General features: G+C 42.7%; 1 protein-coding gene across 3 annotated transcripts in view; it reads right to left on the bottom strand.

Annotated features, from left to right (window-relative positions):
- dnah5l (dynein, axonemal, heavy chain 5 like) overlaps positions 1–15,115 on the bottom strand; it is a 618,296-nt gene that overhangs the window by 347,936 nt on the left and 255,245 nt on the right. For all 3 annotated transcript variants that reach the window (XM_070881289.1, XM_070881290.1, XM_070881291.1), the window contains 4 exons: positions 8,949–9,102; positions 5,371–5,637; positions 2,764–2,892; positions 1,735–1,950 (listed from right to left, as the gene is read on the bottom strand). In XM_070881289.1, coding sequence (XP_070737390.1) covers positions 1,735–1,950; positions 2,764–2,892; positions 5,371–5,637; positions 8,949–9,102 — 766 coding nt within the window. The remainder of the gene's footprint in view (positions 1–1,734; positions 1,951–2,763; positions 2,893–5,370; positions 5,638–8,948; positions 9,103–15,115) is intronic.

The raw sequence follows: 15,115 nt of genomic DNA, 5'->3' as shown, positions 1-15,115 counted from the left end.
TAAGTATAATTATACCCTTTGCTGTTAAGGAATCACCAGCGTGCAACAGTGCAGCTATCTGAGTCAATGCGCAACAAGGTTTTGTTAAATAAAAAACATTTAAACTGAACATTTGTCTGAAATCAGTATTTCTGTAAAAAGAACCCTCCCCCACCCGCCCCCCCCCCCCCCCACCGCTACCCCTTCCCCTTCCCCTCCTGACTCCAAGCCGCCTGGCCGAGGAGCTCCTCAGGCGATGCTTCATTGGGGGGGGGGGGGAGATGACAGCTGAAACGCTGCTTGGATGGATACGGGAGAGGACGGTCCCGAGGTGGGAACGTGCTCCAAGCCAGAAGCAAGATGTTGCTGCTGGCTCTCATGTGTGGTTGGCAATGGGGGTGTGGCAATGTGGTGCAGTGCCGCGCTCCAGGACCACTGGAAGCCCTCTGCCACCAGTGTTCCTGGCTACCAGCTCCACCGTCCCTTCCATGTTAGATTTATTTGTTGGACAAAAACTCGGTGCCAACTATGTTCTTGATGCTTAGTAGACTTTTTGCTGCTGGTAAATCGCCCTCGTGCCTCCCACAACAGCCAAACAAGCACACACTACAGCCACACACGCCTTCAGTCCCTCTGAGCTCCCTCTCTCTCTGTCTCCTCTTCTGCGCATGTCATGATGACCCTTGAACTCCTGAATCGCAGGAATCGAGCACAACGCTTCTGCCCATTTCATATTGCTCGCGGTAATGCCCATTTAAAAAGATGGAGGCTAGGTGCTTTGAGAATGGGCAAGAAGCCGGCGATCTGAAAATCCATTTTTACCACCCACGCCGGAAATAATGCCCATATTTGGGCAACAAGCACAAAAGTGGAAAATCTAGCCCCAGGGTGTTTATAGACAATTTGGAAAAGAAAAGTGAAAAGGATTTGGCCATTTATTTGCTAGAATCTTCTGAATATAACTTGACTTTGTCCATCTCCATGACATTGGGAAGAAGCAGTATTCCTGGATGGTGGAAAGTGCAGAATTGATTGGTTATGGTCTGAAAAGTATCCTGTTGTGGCTATTTTTGGCCAATAGTCAGCAATATTTATTCCTATTCCTGTAATGCATGTTTTCTATAAAAGACAAAAGTAGCCTCTGTTAGCTCTCATAAAATGTCAGTTGTGCCAGAACTGCATTCCATGACTAGGGAAACTAATCTGAATCTTTAGCCAGGTCATCAGATGGAACACCTCACATGAACAAGACTATCCATTCTGGAGGTGGGGGGAAGAGAATTGGATGCACATTATTTATAATCTCAAAACTGCAAGTATTTGCCTATGCAGTTTGCCTATACAGTACCATGGCAATAAGTGACTCAAACGTATTAACTATAAATAATGCAAAAGCAAAATACGGTGGATGCTGGAAATCTGAAAAATAATCAAAAAATGCTGGAAATACTCAGCAGGTCAGTATCTGTGGAGAGAGAACAGAGTTAACATTTCAGGTCAATGACCCTTCATCAGAACTGGAAAAAGTTAGAGATCTAATAGGTTTATAAGCAAGTATAGGGGCAAGGAAAGGGCAGAGGGGAGGAAAGAACAAAAGGAAGGTCTGCGATAGGGTGGAAGGCTGGAGTGATTAAATGACAAAAGGGATGATGGTGCAAGGCAAAAGGAGATGGGAATGGGGCAAGTTAAGAAACAAAAGACGAGTCTAGATATGGTGTAAAATGCAATTCAAATTTATTAATTAATGGCCATTACCTTCTTATCAACTTTGGCATTATTTAAAGCTTCTTCAGAGTTTTTCGTCCAGATCATCTGAATACCCAGCAAACCTATCTGAGCAGGGTACATGGCCTGAAACTCAAAAAGTTTCATCTCTTTATCGGTGACTGCTATTGAAGCCTGGCGAATAACACTGTGAATTGTCTTTCTGACCTCATTCAGGAGCTGCCCCAGCCAGACTTCCACGTTGCCCTAAAACACAAGATAATTAAAAGAAATCAGATAACATGACAGGTTTCAGAAAATTTGCATAGCAGAAATCAATCTAAGCAACAATGGTCCAAAAAGTCTAATTGCATTATGAGAAACATCATCATCCACATTTTTCCCCAAACTCCTTTCATTTTCACTTGTCAATAGGGACATAAATTTAACTGTACCCTTTATTTGCACTAAAGTGTGGAAATGATCAAATAAAGCACACAAAAACAATACCTAATCCACTGCAGAACAGCAATCAGAAAAGCCAAATAATGTTGAACTATGTACCCAAAACAATCAAGGAAGTTGAGATCAAATTGTACAGAGCACTGGTTAGACAACACCGTGAGCACTGCGGCTAGGTCTGGCTATTGAGACACAACTAAAATATTCAAGTGCTGAAGGGAATGCAGAGGAAAGCTACAAGGCTTGAGCTTTTCAGAATCAGAAGGGAATTTCTGAGCAGTCAGCTTATAGAGGTGTATGTAAGATAGTTAATGGAATGGAAAAAGGAATATATTACTTTTAATTAAATTCAGAGAGTAGAACACGAGGACAGAGGTTCAAACTAGTAAAAGGTAAATTTAGGACTGTTATCAGGAAGTTCTTCTTCATACATGAAGTGATTAACATGTAGTACTGAATCCTGGATACAGCAAACACCCCAGAATTGTTAAGAAACTGGTGGCTGCAATGGGGAGCACTTTAGGGTCTTTCTGGATGGATGAGCTAAGAAGGGCTGAATGACCTATTTCATCTATAATTATATTGCAATCTATTTTAAACTGTTGCATGTTTTCTCACCTGTGCTATAACTGGTTGAATGAGGTCAACTTTTTCTCCTTCCTGAGATTCAAAGTAGAGCATCTGATCGTAATTTGTTTCATTGAACCCCACTTTATTAACATTGTCAAAAAGACTTAGCAAGTGAGCCTGAAAGTCAAAATATTTTATTTTAATATGCTTACACATAACAACATCATCTTGTATTTGTATAGTGCCTTTAACATAGTAAAATGTTCCAAGGTGCTTCACAGGAGTATTATTTAAAAAAATTGACACCGAGCCACATAAGAAGACATTAGGGCAGATGACAAAAAAAGGTAGGTTTTAAGGAGCGTCTTAAAGGAGGAAAGAGAGGTAGAAAGGTGGAGAGGTTTAGGGAGGGAATTCCAGAGCTTACGGCCGTGACAGCTGAAGGCACAGCCACCAATGGTGAAGCGATTGATTTTGGGGCTGAGCAAGAGGGCAGAATTAGAGGAGTGCAGATATCTTGGATCCATGGAGGGATTTGAAAACAAGGATGAGAATTTTTTAATCGAAGCATTGCTTAACCAGGAGCCAATGTACATCAGTGCGCACATGGGTGATGGATGAATGAGATTTGTGCAAGTTAGGACAAGGGCAGTAGTGTTTTGGATGACCTCAAGTTTATGGAGGGTAGGGCGGCCAGGAGTGTGTTGGAGTAGTCAAGTCTAGAGGTAACAAACGCATGGATGAGGATTTCAGAAGATGAGCTGAGGCAGGGACAGAGTCGGGCGATGTTCCAGAGCTGGAAATAGATGGTTTTAGTGATGGCATGGATATGTAGTCGGAAGCTCATCTTGGGGTCAAATATGACACCAAGGTTGCTTCAGCCTGGTTCAGCCTCAGACAGTTGCCAGGGAGAGGAATGGAGTCGGTGGCTAGGGAACAGAGTTTGTGGCGGTGACCAAAGACAATGGCTTTGGTCTTCCCAATATTTAGTTGGGAGGAAATTTCTGCTCATCCAATACTAGATGTCGGACAAGCAGCCTGATAATTTAGATACAGTGGAGGGCTCGAGAGAGAGAGAGAGAGAGAGAGAGGTAGTGGTGAGGTAGAGCTGGGTGTCATCAGCGTACATGTGGAAACTGACACTATATTTTCAGATGATGTCGCTGAGGGGCAGCATGCAAAGTTCCCTTAAATTTAAAGGGCTGTGCTGGCCATTCAAAATACCGCGCACCTACGGTTTTTACAGTGATATGCCGGCAAACCGGTTGCACGGGTTCCCTGGAGCGCTGAGCGACCGCGCAGCTTAAAGGGAACATTGGCAACATGTAGATGAGAAATAGGAGGGCCAAGGGTAGATCCTAAATATGTCTAAAATATGTTTAATTTTTGTGTTAAACATTATCTTACATTACATTTTCAGTGTATTTTAAAATTTAAAATGAGCATTATCTGTATCAATGTAACATAATTTCCCCCCACTTTTGTAACTATTATTGTATGTGCTATTTGCTTATGGGTTGTCAGTATTTTTAGGCATGCTTGACATGGACCTGCGAAGTTTATTTAAACCAAGCCACTATTAGGATAGATTATGAGACACCCAATTTATGTAAACCTAAAATAAAAATAGAAAATGATAGAAAATGTGTGCCCTGAAGTGTATATACCTGAAACATTGACCTGTCTTTTCCCTTTATAGATGATGACTGAATTGCTGTGCATTTCAGTAATTTGTTTTTGTCTCATATTTCCAGCTTGTTTGTTTTCATGCAAGTCTAAATTACATTTTCTATTTGTTGAAGTGACAGTGGGGAACATTAGTTTCAGCCAGTACCCTATCCCATTTTCAAAATGTTTGTAATTTATGGATTCTTTAATATAATTAATGAATATTTTAACATATTTCACAATTTTTTGACAAAAGTGCAAAGCAAGAAAATATTCACATTTAATGATGCCAGGATATTGGTCCAAATTGTCCTCATGAAAACATAAGAACATTAGAATTAGGAGCAGGAGTAGGCCATACGCCCCTCATCCATTCAACAAGATCATGGCTAATCTTCGACCTCAACCCCACTTTCTCGTCCAATCTCCATATGCCTTGATTCCCTTGATTCCCAGTGTTCCACAGATCTCTCGCCATAACTGGCAGACGGAAAAATTACCTGGGAAAGCCATGGAGACCTAGTTGCACCAGCTTCTGTCATTTTCGGAAGTTTCATGCTTACCTTAAAGGGACAGAACTTCAGTCGGCCCTTACAAGGCAAATAAGGGCTGGAGTTAGAGCCAGGTACAGGGACTCTGCACCAAGAGTTCCCACTCCTTAGACTGGGCAGGGACCCAGTATACCAGTAGACCAGTATGCCAAGTGAGTGGAAAGATATTTACTTCCACGAGAGTGCATGTGGGTGCCACCAATGGCAGCCATGACCCCAGAGAGAAGGCAGATTAAAAAAAACTTTTAGCACATAAGTTCTCTTGCTCGTAACTGAACAAATTACTTTTCATCATATTCCAGCTGTTCTTGTGAGAAACCGTATGCAAACAAAGTACTGGTATAGTGGGAGTAGTGAGGTTGGAAATACACAACCTCATACTAGTAACCTGTACAGAAACAAGAGAATCCCAGAGGTCAGAGTAAAATCATCGTACCTGTATAGTGTGAGAGTCAGAGGCTTGACCCAGGATTTCCAACAGAGCAGGGTCAGAAACAAAGAAAAATCTGGGAAATAAAAGACGTTTCTTTTCCAGATACCCAGTTAGTGATTTCTGACACATCTCTAACTGCTCCAGTAAATGTGGTAGAAGCTGAGCTAAAGTCTCATCGCCTACACAGCATAGCACAATGTTCGTATTGTCATGAGCTCTCTGCATGATCTTCTGCCATGACTTGTCAATGTTCTGGAATCTTTTGGCCTCCTGGAGCAGAGCAGAGGGATTAGGTTTAACCAAAATAATTACAAGCGTGCTATATATTGTAATATTTAATTTTTAAAATCTTTTATTTATAGACTTCTATATCACTTCAAAAAATATTTAAACTATGCAAACTAATGAAAATAAAAGATGGTATAGCACCAATTTCCAAATGGTGACAACAGCTATTACAAAACATCCAGGATTAAAAGTAGAGTTAGATACTGCTATGTATGTGCAATTGTCATGTTTTGAGATTGTTATCTGACTGGCCTGGAAGCAATTATGATGTTGCTATGAAATTAAATTTGATTGATGAAAGACAAAAATTATCCAGGATATTGATTAGATTCATTAGTTGGGGCACCAATTTAAGCAGTTAATGGAATTGGTTATTCTCACAAAACTATATCAGTTTTTATCGACTTTCAAAGATACTAAACAATCCCTTAATACTCCTCTCTCAGTATATTTATCTCATCTAATATTTCACACTCCTCCTTAACTACAATGTTTGCATCGTTCCTCTCTTTTGTGAAGACAGACGGAAAGTATCCATTAAGAACCATACCCACGTCTTCCGCCTCCATACACAAGCTGCTTTTTTGGTCTTTAATAGGCCATACTCTTTCTTTAGCTATCCAGTTATTTGTGGCAGAAGGTCAGAACTGACTTACTTTAATTGAAAGGAGTTGCATACCAACTGATTGTAAACTATTTCTCAAATCAGCCTGACATATCCATTATAGGGAAAGTGTTGAAGGAACAAATGATGAACTATCCCAAGCGATACAGAACTACAAGATGAAATTAGCAAGCCTTTATAAGAGGAAGTAATTTAAGGAGATAAAAAATCTTACTGACAGGGGAAATTAAGTGGATATGGTTTATTTAGATTTCAGCAAAGGTGCCATGTAAGAGATTGGTCCACAAGGCTGAAAATGTTTCTGTAATGAATAAAATATAGAAGCAGAGAGTTGTTTTGCCTGGCGCTAGATCAGCATGGAAGCACTGATTCCCTAGACACCCCACTAGTTACATCCTTCCATACTGATCTAGTCAGCACCTGTATCCTTGATAGCTCCATCTTATAGTATGACGGAATTGGCACTGGCTCAGAGCAGCTCCGATGGATGTGGTGTATTTAGATTTTCAAAAGGCATTCGATAAGGTGCCACACAAAAGGTTACTGCAGAAGATAAAGGTACGCGGGGTCAGTGGAAATGTATTAGCATGGATAGAGAATTGGCTGGCTAACAGAAAGCAGAGAGTCGGGATGAATGGGCCCTTTTCGGGTTGGAAATCGGTGGTTAGTGGTGTGCCACAGGGATCGGTGCTGGGATCACAACTGTTTACAATATACATAGATGACCTGGAAGAGGGGACAGAGTGGAGTGTAACAAAATTTGCAGATGACACAAAGATTAGTGGGAAAGCGGGTTGTGTAGAGGACACAGAGAGGCTGCAAAGAGATTTAGATAGGTTAAGCGAATGTTTGGCAGATGGAATACAGTCGGAAAGTGTGAGGTCATCCACCTTGGGGAAAAAAAACAAAAAAAGGGAATACTATTTGAATGGGGAGAAATTACAACATGCTGCGGTGCAGAAGGACCTGGGGGTCCTTGTGCATGAATCCCAAAAAGTTAGTTTGCAGGTGCAGCAGGTAATCAGGAAGGCGAATGGAATGTTGGCCTTCATTGCAAGAGGGATGGAGTACAAAAGCAGGGAGGTCCTTCTGCAACTGTATAGGGTATTAGTAAGGCTGCACCTGGAGTACTGCGTGCAGTTTTGGTCGCCTTACTTAAGGAAGGATATACTGGCTTTGGAGGGGGTACAAAGACGATTCACTAGGTTGATTCCGGAGATGAGGGGGTTACCTTATGATGATAGATTGAGTAGGCTGGGTCTTTACTCGTTGGAGTTCAGAAGGATGAGGGGTGATCTTATTGAAACATTTAAAATAATGAAAGGGATAAACAAGATAGAGGCAGAGAGGTTGTTTCCACTGGTCAGGGAGACTAGAACTAGGGGGCACAGCCTCAAAATACGGGGGAGCCAATTTAAAACCGAGTTGAGAAGGAATTTCTTCTCCCAGAGGGTTGTGAATCTGTGGAATTCTCTGCCCAAGGAAGCAGTTGAGGCTAGCTCATTGAATGTATTCAAGTCACAGATAGATAGATTTTTAACTAATAAGGGAATTAAGGGTTATGGGGAGAGGGCGGGCAAGTGGAGCTGAGTCCACGGCCAGATCAGCCATGATCTTATTGAATGGCGGAGCAGACTCGAGGGGCTAGATGGCCTACTCCTGTTCCTAATTCGTATGTTTATGTAGCTCCCCATAGAGAAAATTGGCTACGGTACAGTGCCACTCAATCCTTCCCCAACCATCATTGCTCCTCTCCTCCACCCACGTCTCCCTTTCATCTGCCTCCCCTTACTGTGAAGAATGGTCCCCAGCCCAGTAGCACACACACCTTTGTTGTATTCTGTTGTCCCCTTACCTCCACCACTCCACCAGCCCTGTCCCAATCCTTTAACTTGTCCTTTTCCCTCTCTCAGTCTCCTTACCGATCCCCCTCTCCTTCTCTCTGTCTTTTTTTCTCTCATGTCGTCTCTCTCCCTCCCCTTTTCTCTTCTTCCCCCTCTCCTCTCCCCCACCTGTATCAGTTATGCCAGTGCTTTCTAACCTGCTTGACCTAAACACTGTACTTGGCATTGACATCCCATGTGTAAAACCACAGGAGATCAACTAATTTCAAAACTAACAAGTCTTCATCAGATGTTCAGGCAATAATTGTACCTCATTGCCTGCAAAGAAAAAAAATCCTTCTGGCTCTCCCATAGGGTTTTAATTGTGCTTGTTCAATGGTGCTGGGACTTTTGTGTTGCATGTTGTGCTACAAGCACAGTGGAGCAGTAATTTGCCTACTTGCAATATAATGTTGCATAAAATATAGCCATAAGTAAATTTGTTTGTGGAAGATTTAATTTATGTCGGCTAGAGCACCAACCAACTGTGGCATGGAGGGGTAAGATCCAGATTCTTATGCTTGCTGAGTTATTTATGTTAACCACACCACCATGAGCAACACAGTCCAACACTTGACCACAGGCATGGATGGAAAGCATAAGAACTAATAATTGCAGAAGGATAAAAATAGTCAGTGTTAGTCATTTACTTTCTTATTTACAAATAATCAAAACTTACTTGACCATTATAATTTTGGACATCAATTGCAAAGACAACAGAATTTTAATTTTGAAAGCATTGCACTGAATTCTCAACAGATTTAACTTTCCCAGATTATACAAACCTGCGGCAGTTGTTTTGCAATATCTCCACCAACAAACACGGCTTCCAGGTAAATCCAAAGGTTCTGAACCGTGAGCCAGTTTTCAATTATTTCTGTGGTATTTGAGAGCTTCTGCACCCACTGTTGAATAGTGGGCTTGAAAGGTGCATTGTACCTGTCAGCAAAGCACCATAACTTTAAAATAAATCATCTACTGCAACAAAGATGCTTTGATACTACATGGATTTTTTTTATTGTGCTCCTTGATCAAACCGTTCATCATAAAATAACAAGTTGAATGAATAAAATCTATCAATTTCCTTCAGAATTTTCAACATTGCTTTTGAAACTTAATTAGGAAAAAAGATTTTCAAAGTATTTTTGCTCCCCTGATGATTTCACGTAAGTATTCAAAATTCAACACACACCAGGATAGGAAGGGCTCAGACTCAGAGCAATGACCTGATTGGAGATAGAATCATAGAATGGTTACAGCACAGAAGAAGGCCATTCAGCCCGTCGAACCCATGCCGACTCTGAGCTAGTCCCACTCCCCTGCCCTTTCCCCGTAGCCCTACAAATGTTTTTCCTTCAGATACTTATCCAACTCCATTTTGAAAGATAAGATTGGGTCTGCCTCCGCTACCCTTTCAGGCAGTGCATTCCAGAACCCAACCAATCGCTGCGTAAAACAGTTTTTTCTTACATCGCATTTGGTTCTTTTGCCAATCACTGTGTCCTCTGTTTCTTGACCCTTCTGCCAATGGGAACAGTTTCTCTTTATCTCCTCTGTCCAGACCCCTCATGATTTTGATCACCTCCATTAAATCTCCTCTCAATCTTCTCTGCTCCAAGGAGAACAAACTCCAGCCTCTCCAGTCTGTCAATGTAACTGAAGTCCCTCATTCCTGGAATCAATCTCGTAAATCTTTTCTCTAAGGCCTTCACATTCTTCCTAAAGTTTGGTGCCCAGAATTGGACACAGTATTCCAGTTGGGGCCAAACCAGTGTTTTAAGAACATAAGAACATAAGAATTAGGAACAAGAGTAAGCCATCTAGCCCCTCGAGCCTGCTCCACCATTCAATAAGTTCATGGCTGATCTGGCCGTGGATTCAGCTCCACTTACTCGCCCGCTCCCCGTAACCCTTAATTCCCTTATTGGTTAAAAATCTATCTATCTGTGATTTGAATACATTCAATAAGCTAGCCTCAACTGCTTCCTTGGGCAGAGAATTCCACAGATTCACAACCCTCTGGGAGAAGAAATTCCTTCTCAACTCGGTTTTAAATTGGCTCCCCCGTATTTTGAGGCTCTGCCCCTAGTTCTAGTCTCCCCGACCAGTGGAAACAACCTCTCTGCCTCTATCTTGTCTATCCCTTTCATTATTTTAAATGTTTCTATAAGATCACCCCTCATCCTTCTGAACTCCAACGAGTAAAGACCCAGTCTACTCAATCTATCATCATAAGGTAACCCCCTCATCTCCGGAATCAGCCTAGTGAATTGTCTCTGTACCCCTTCCAAAGCCAGTATATCCTTCCTTAAGAAAGGTGACCAAAACTGCACGCAGTACTCCAGGTGTGACCTCACCAATACTCTATACAGTTGCAGCAGGATCTCCCTGCTTTTGAACTCCATCCCTCTCGCAATGAAAGCCAACATTCCATTCGCCTTCCTGATTACCTGCTGCACCTGCAAACTAACTTTTTGGGATTCATGCACAAGGACCCCCAGGTCCTTCTGCACTGCAGCATGTTGTAATTTCTCCCCATTCAAATAATATTCCCTTTTACTGTTTTTTTTTCCAAGGTGGATGACCTCACATTTTCCGACATTATATTCCATCTGCCAAACCTTAGCCCATTCGCTTAACCTATTTAAATCTCTTTGCAGCCTCTCTGTGTCCTCTACACAACCCGCTTTCCCACTAATCTTTGTGTCATCTGCAAATTTTGTTGCACTACACTCTGTCCCCTCTTCTAGGTCATCTATGTATATTGTAAACAGTTGTGATCCCAGCACCGATCCCTGTGGCACACCACTAACGATCGATTTCCAACCCGAAAAGAACCCATTTATCCCGACTCTCTGCTTTCTGTTAGCTAGCCAATTCTCTATCCATGCTAATACATTTCCTCTGACTCCGCATACCTTTATCTTCTGCAGTAACCTTTTGTGTGGCACCTTATCGAATGCCTTTTGGAAATCTAAATACACCACATCCATCGGTACATCTCTATCCACCATGCTCGTTATATCCTCAAAGAATTCCAGTAAATTAGTTAAACATGATTTCCCCTTCATGAATCCATGTTGCAACTGCTTGATTGCAATATTCCCATCTAGATGTCCCGCTATTTCTTCCTTAATGATAGCCTCAATCATTTTCCCCACTACAGATGTTAAACTAACCGGCCTATAGTTACCTGCCTTTTGTCTGCCCCCTTTTTTAAACAGAGGCATTACATTAGCTGCTTTGCAATCCACTGGTACCTCCCCAGAGTCCAGAGAATTTTGGTAGATTATAACAAATGCATCTGCTATAACTTCTGCCATCTCTTTTAGTACCCTGGGATGCATTTCATCAGGACCAGGGGACTTGTCTACCTTGAGTCCCGTTAGCCTGTCTAGCACTACCCCCCTAGTGATAGTGATTATCTCAAGGTCCTCCCTTCCCACATTCCCGTGACCAGCAATTTTTGGCATGATTTTTGTGTCTTCCACTTTGAAGACCGAAGCAAAATAATTGTTTAAGATCTTAGCCATTTCCACATTTCCCATTATTAAATCCCCCTTCTCATCTTCTAAGGGACCAACATTTACTTTAGTCACTCTTTTCCGTTTTATATATCGGTAAAAGCTTTTACTATCTGTTTTTATGTTTTGCACAAGTTTACTTTCGTAATCTATCTCTCCTTTCTTTATTGCTTTCCTGGTCATTCTTTGCTGTCGTTTAAAATTTTTCCAATCTGCTAGTTTCCCACTAACCTTGGCCACCTTATACGCATTGGTTTTTAATTTGATACTCTCCTCTATTTCCTTGGTTATCCACGGCTGGTTATCCCTTCTCTTACCGCCCTTCTTTTTCACTGGAAAATATTTTTGTTGAGCACTATGAAAGAGCTCCTTAAAAGTCCTCCACTGTTCCTCAATTGTGCCACCGTTTAGTCTGTGTTTCCAGTCTCCTTTAGCCAACTCTGCCCTCATCCCTTACACAGGTTCATTGTAATTTCCACACGTTTGTACTCTATGGCCCCAAGTTTCGGGCCGCGCCGAAGACGGCGCAGCCCCGAGCTGGACGCCTGTTCTTCGCGCCTAAAAGTGCGCAGGAAAAAAACTGTGAGATTCTCCGGCTCCTCGGAGCTCGAACTCAGCTTGGCACGGCGCGCACATCACAGCGGGGGGCGGAGCCAGACACTCGCGCCGATTCTCTAAGCAATGGGTGGCGGGTCTAATTCAAATGAGCCAACATCATGTCGGCAACCCTGCGCGTGCGCATTGGCGCATGCGTGCATGCGCAGTGTGAAACAAACATTGGCACTCGGCCATATTTAAAGGGACTGGAGAAAAAGTGAAGATTTGTCTCTTGGAACCCTGGAAAGGCTTGTAATTTAATTTTTGTGATATTTCTGTGTGTGAGGGAGTGCTTTTAGCAGCACTGTTGAATAAATCACCTGCTGAAATCAGTGAGTTCAACTTTTCACTGCTAAACTTGCAGAACCGGTGCTGCATTGGTGCATGCAAATTAAGGACTGTGTGTTTTGAGAAATAAGAATGCCAATTCAACTTTCCAATGGATCAACATCCACCAAGAACAAAGAATTTCTTGCATGAGAAAGTAGAGATATTAGTCAACGTAATTGAGCAGAGATGGCAGGAGCTAGATACCAGCAACAGAGGTCGCATAAAAGTGCCACCAAAAGAAATGAAGAAACGGTGGAACCAAGTTGCAGAAGATTACTGCGCAGTGATGCATACCATAAGATCTGGAAGCCAGTGTAAAAAGAAATGGCACGACCTTGGTCAAGTAGTTAATGTAAGTAATATTTCCCATTTTTAATTTAATCGTAATTGTAACCTGGCTATCTGTATGTCCCACCTTGCAGACTGACACACTCTGTAAAAAATTATATTTTACTCTTTGCAGAAGAAATTGGCCCACAACAAAAGGGAGGCAACTCGGACAGGAGGAGGCATGCCCAATCTGCATCCACTGACACCCTTGGAACAGAGGGTAGCTGCTATGATGAGTCGTACATGGAGAAAAGCAATCGATACAGCACAAGCTGGGCCCGCACGCGAGGAAGAGGGTAAGTCCTGAAAATGCATCGTGGCCCTTTAAATCAACCTGCTGCTTAACCTGCTATGTGAGAGTACTCATGCCACCCATCCGGCCCCCTCCCTTGCTGTTAAACATTTGACTGTTCTGATGTATTTTGCAGAACATGATGATGATGATGACGATGCTGCTGCTGCTGCTGCTGCCAACCCTGAGGATCCTGAGGGTACAGAACAAGAACCAGTACAACCAGCTGCAGACGAACCAGACTGGATGATGGCGGCGATGACTGAAATGTCTGCAGTGGAGAGCTTCCAAATTAATGTTTATGAGCCCCCATCAAGGGGCATCAGAGTTTCAACCCCTAGCATAGGTCTTGGTCCACCTTCCATGGTTTTGATTCCGATGTTGCGGGTCCCAGTGGTGCTGCTGGTATAATGCAGCATTTTACAGTCAGTGCATTACCGTCCCAGCCTGCGCCTCCCTCTCGCATAGGTTCTGGTTCCACCTACTATGGCTTTGATTCCGACGCTACAGGTTCCAGTGCTGCTGCTGATATCATGGAGCAGTTTACACCCATTCGTTCAACATCCCAGCCCATGGCTCGCACTCGAGTGCTGTCGCCTGGAACACCGAGCGCCCCACCATCCCAGCCCGAGCCTCTAGTACTGCCGTCTGCAACACAGAGCGTCCTACCGTTCTTGCCCGAGCCTCTCCCTCTAGTTCTGCCATCTGCAACACAGAGCATCCCACCATTCCAGCCCGAGCCTTTCCCTCCAGTTCTGCCGTCTGGAACACAGAGCAACCCACAGTCCCAGCCAACGCCTCCTTGTGTAGTGGTGCCACTTGCAACACTGAGCATCCCACCATCCGTGCCCGCGCCTCCCAGTGTAGTGGTGCCACGAGGCAGACCCAGGCAGAGGAGAAGGAGATTGGAGACACGCTCTCCTGAGATGCAGCGTGCAACAGATGCGGCTCAGGTTGTGGCATTGGGTATGGAGACCAATGAGCTTACCCGATCACTCATCGGTGGCGTCAGTGCAGTGGGTGAAGAGTTGACGGTCCTGACGGGAGAAATAGCAGTAATGACACGGGAACTTAGGGAGGGAATGTCCGAGGGAGTGCAATTGACGGCACAGGCCGTCAGGGAGGGCATGCAAGTGTCGGCACAGGCCGTCAGGGAGGGCCTGGTTGAGGTAGCTGCTGCAATAAGGGCACACAGCCCGGCCAATCAAATGACACCCTCATGAGGAAGTGAACATTCACTGAGATATGGATGAGACATGGTTGCAGCCTTTCTTTGCTGCTTTTGTTCTTGTTCTTGATGTAGCTGTAGTAGCGTTTTTCAAATTGAAATTGTTTTATAAGTTTTGTAACTTTACAACTTATAAGTGATCTTATGGTTTTTAAGTGATCTTACAGTGTAAATGCTCTCACATTTTTTTGTATCTTATTTAATTTTGCACTTAAAAAGTGATCCTGAAGTTTAAGTGTTCTTCAGAGTGTAAGGTTTTTCACATTGAAACTGTTTTGTATGCTTTGTAACTTTACAACTTATATGTGATCTCAGGATTTTCAAGTGATCTTATAGTGTTAATGCTCTCACATTCTGTAACTTATTTAATTTTGCATCTACAAAAGTGATCTTGAAGTTTAAGTGATCTTAAGAGTGTAAGATTTTTCACATTGCGATTGTTTTGTAACTTTACAAGTTTATAAGTGATCTTAAAGTTTTTAAGTGATCTTCAAGAGTCATATTAAAAAGTATAGTTTGATACAACAAATATTTTATTAGAGTGACGTTAACTTTTCAATAAAATATTTTTTCATTAAAACTGTTTCATGTTCCATTAACACAACACAAAGTAGGAACAACTGCAAAGAATAAACATGTCCATATGCAAAA

The sequence above is a fragment of the Pristiophorus japonicus genome, chromosome 5 (assembly GCF_044704955.1).
Source record: "Pristiophorus japonicus isolate sPriJap1 chromosome 5, sPriJap1.hap1, whole genome shotgun sequence".
NCBI lineage: Eukaryota > Metazoa > Chordata > Chondrichthyes > Pristiophoridae > Pristiophorus > Pristiophorus japonicus.
Note: the sequence above shows the minus strand (reverse complement) of the source record. Positions and strands in the feature narration are given on the sequence as shown.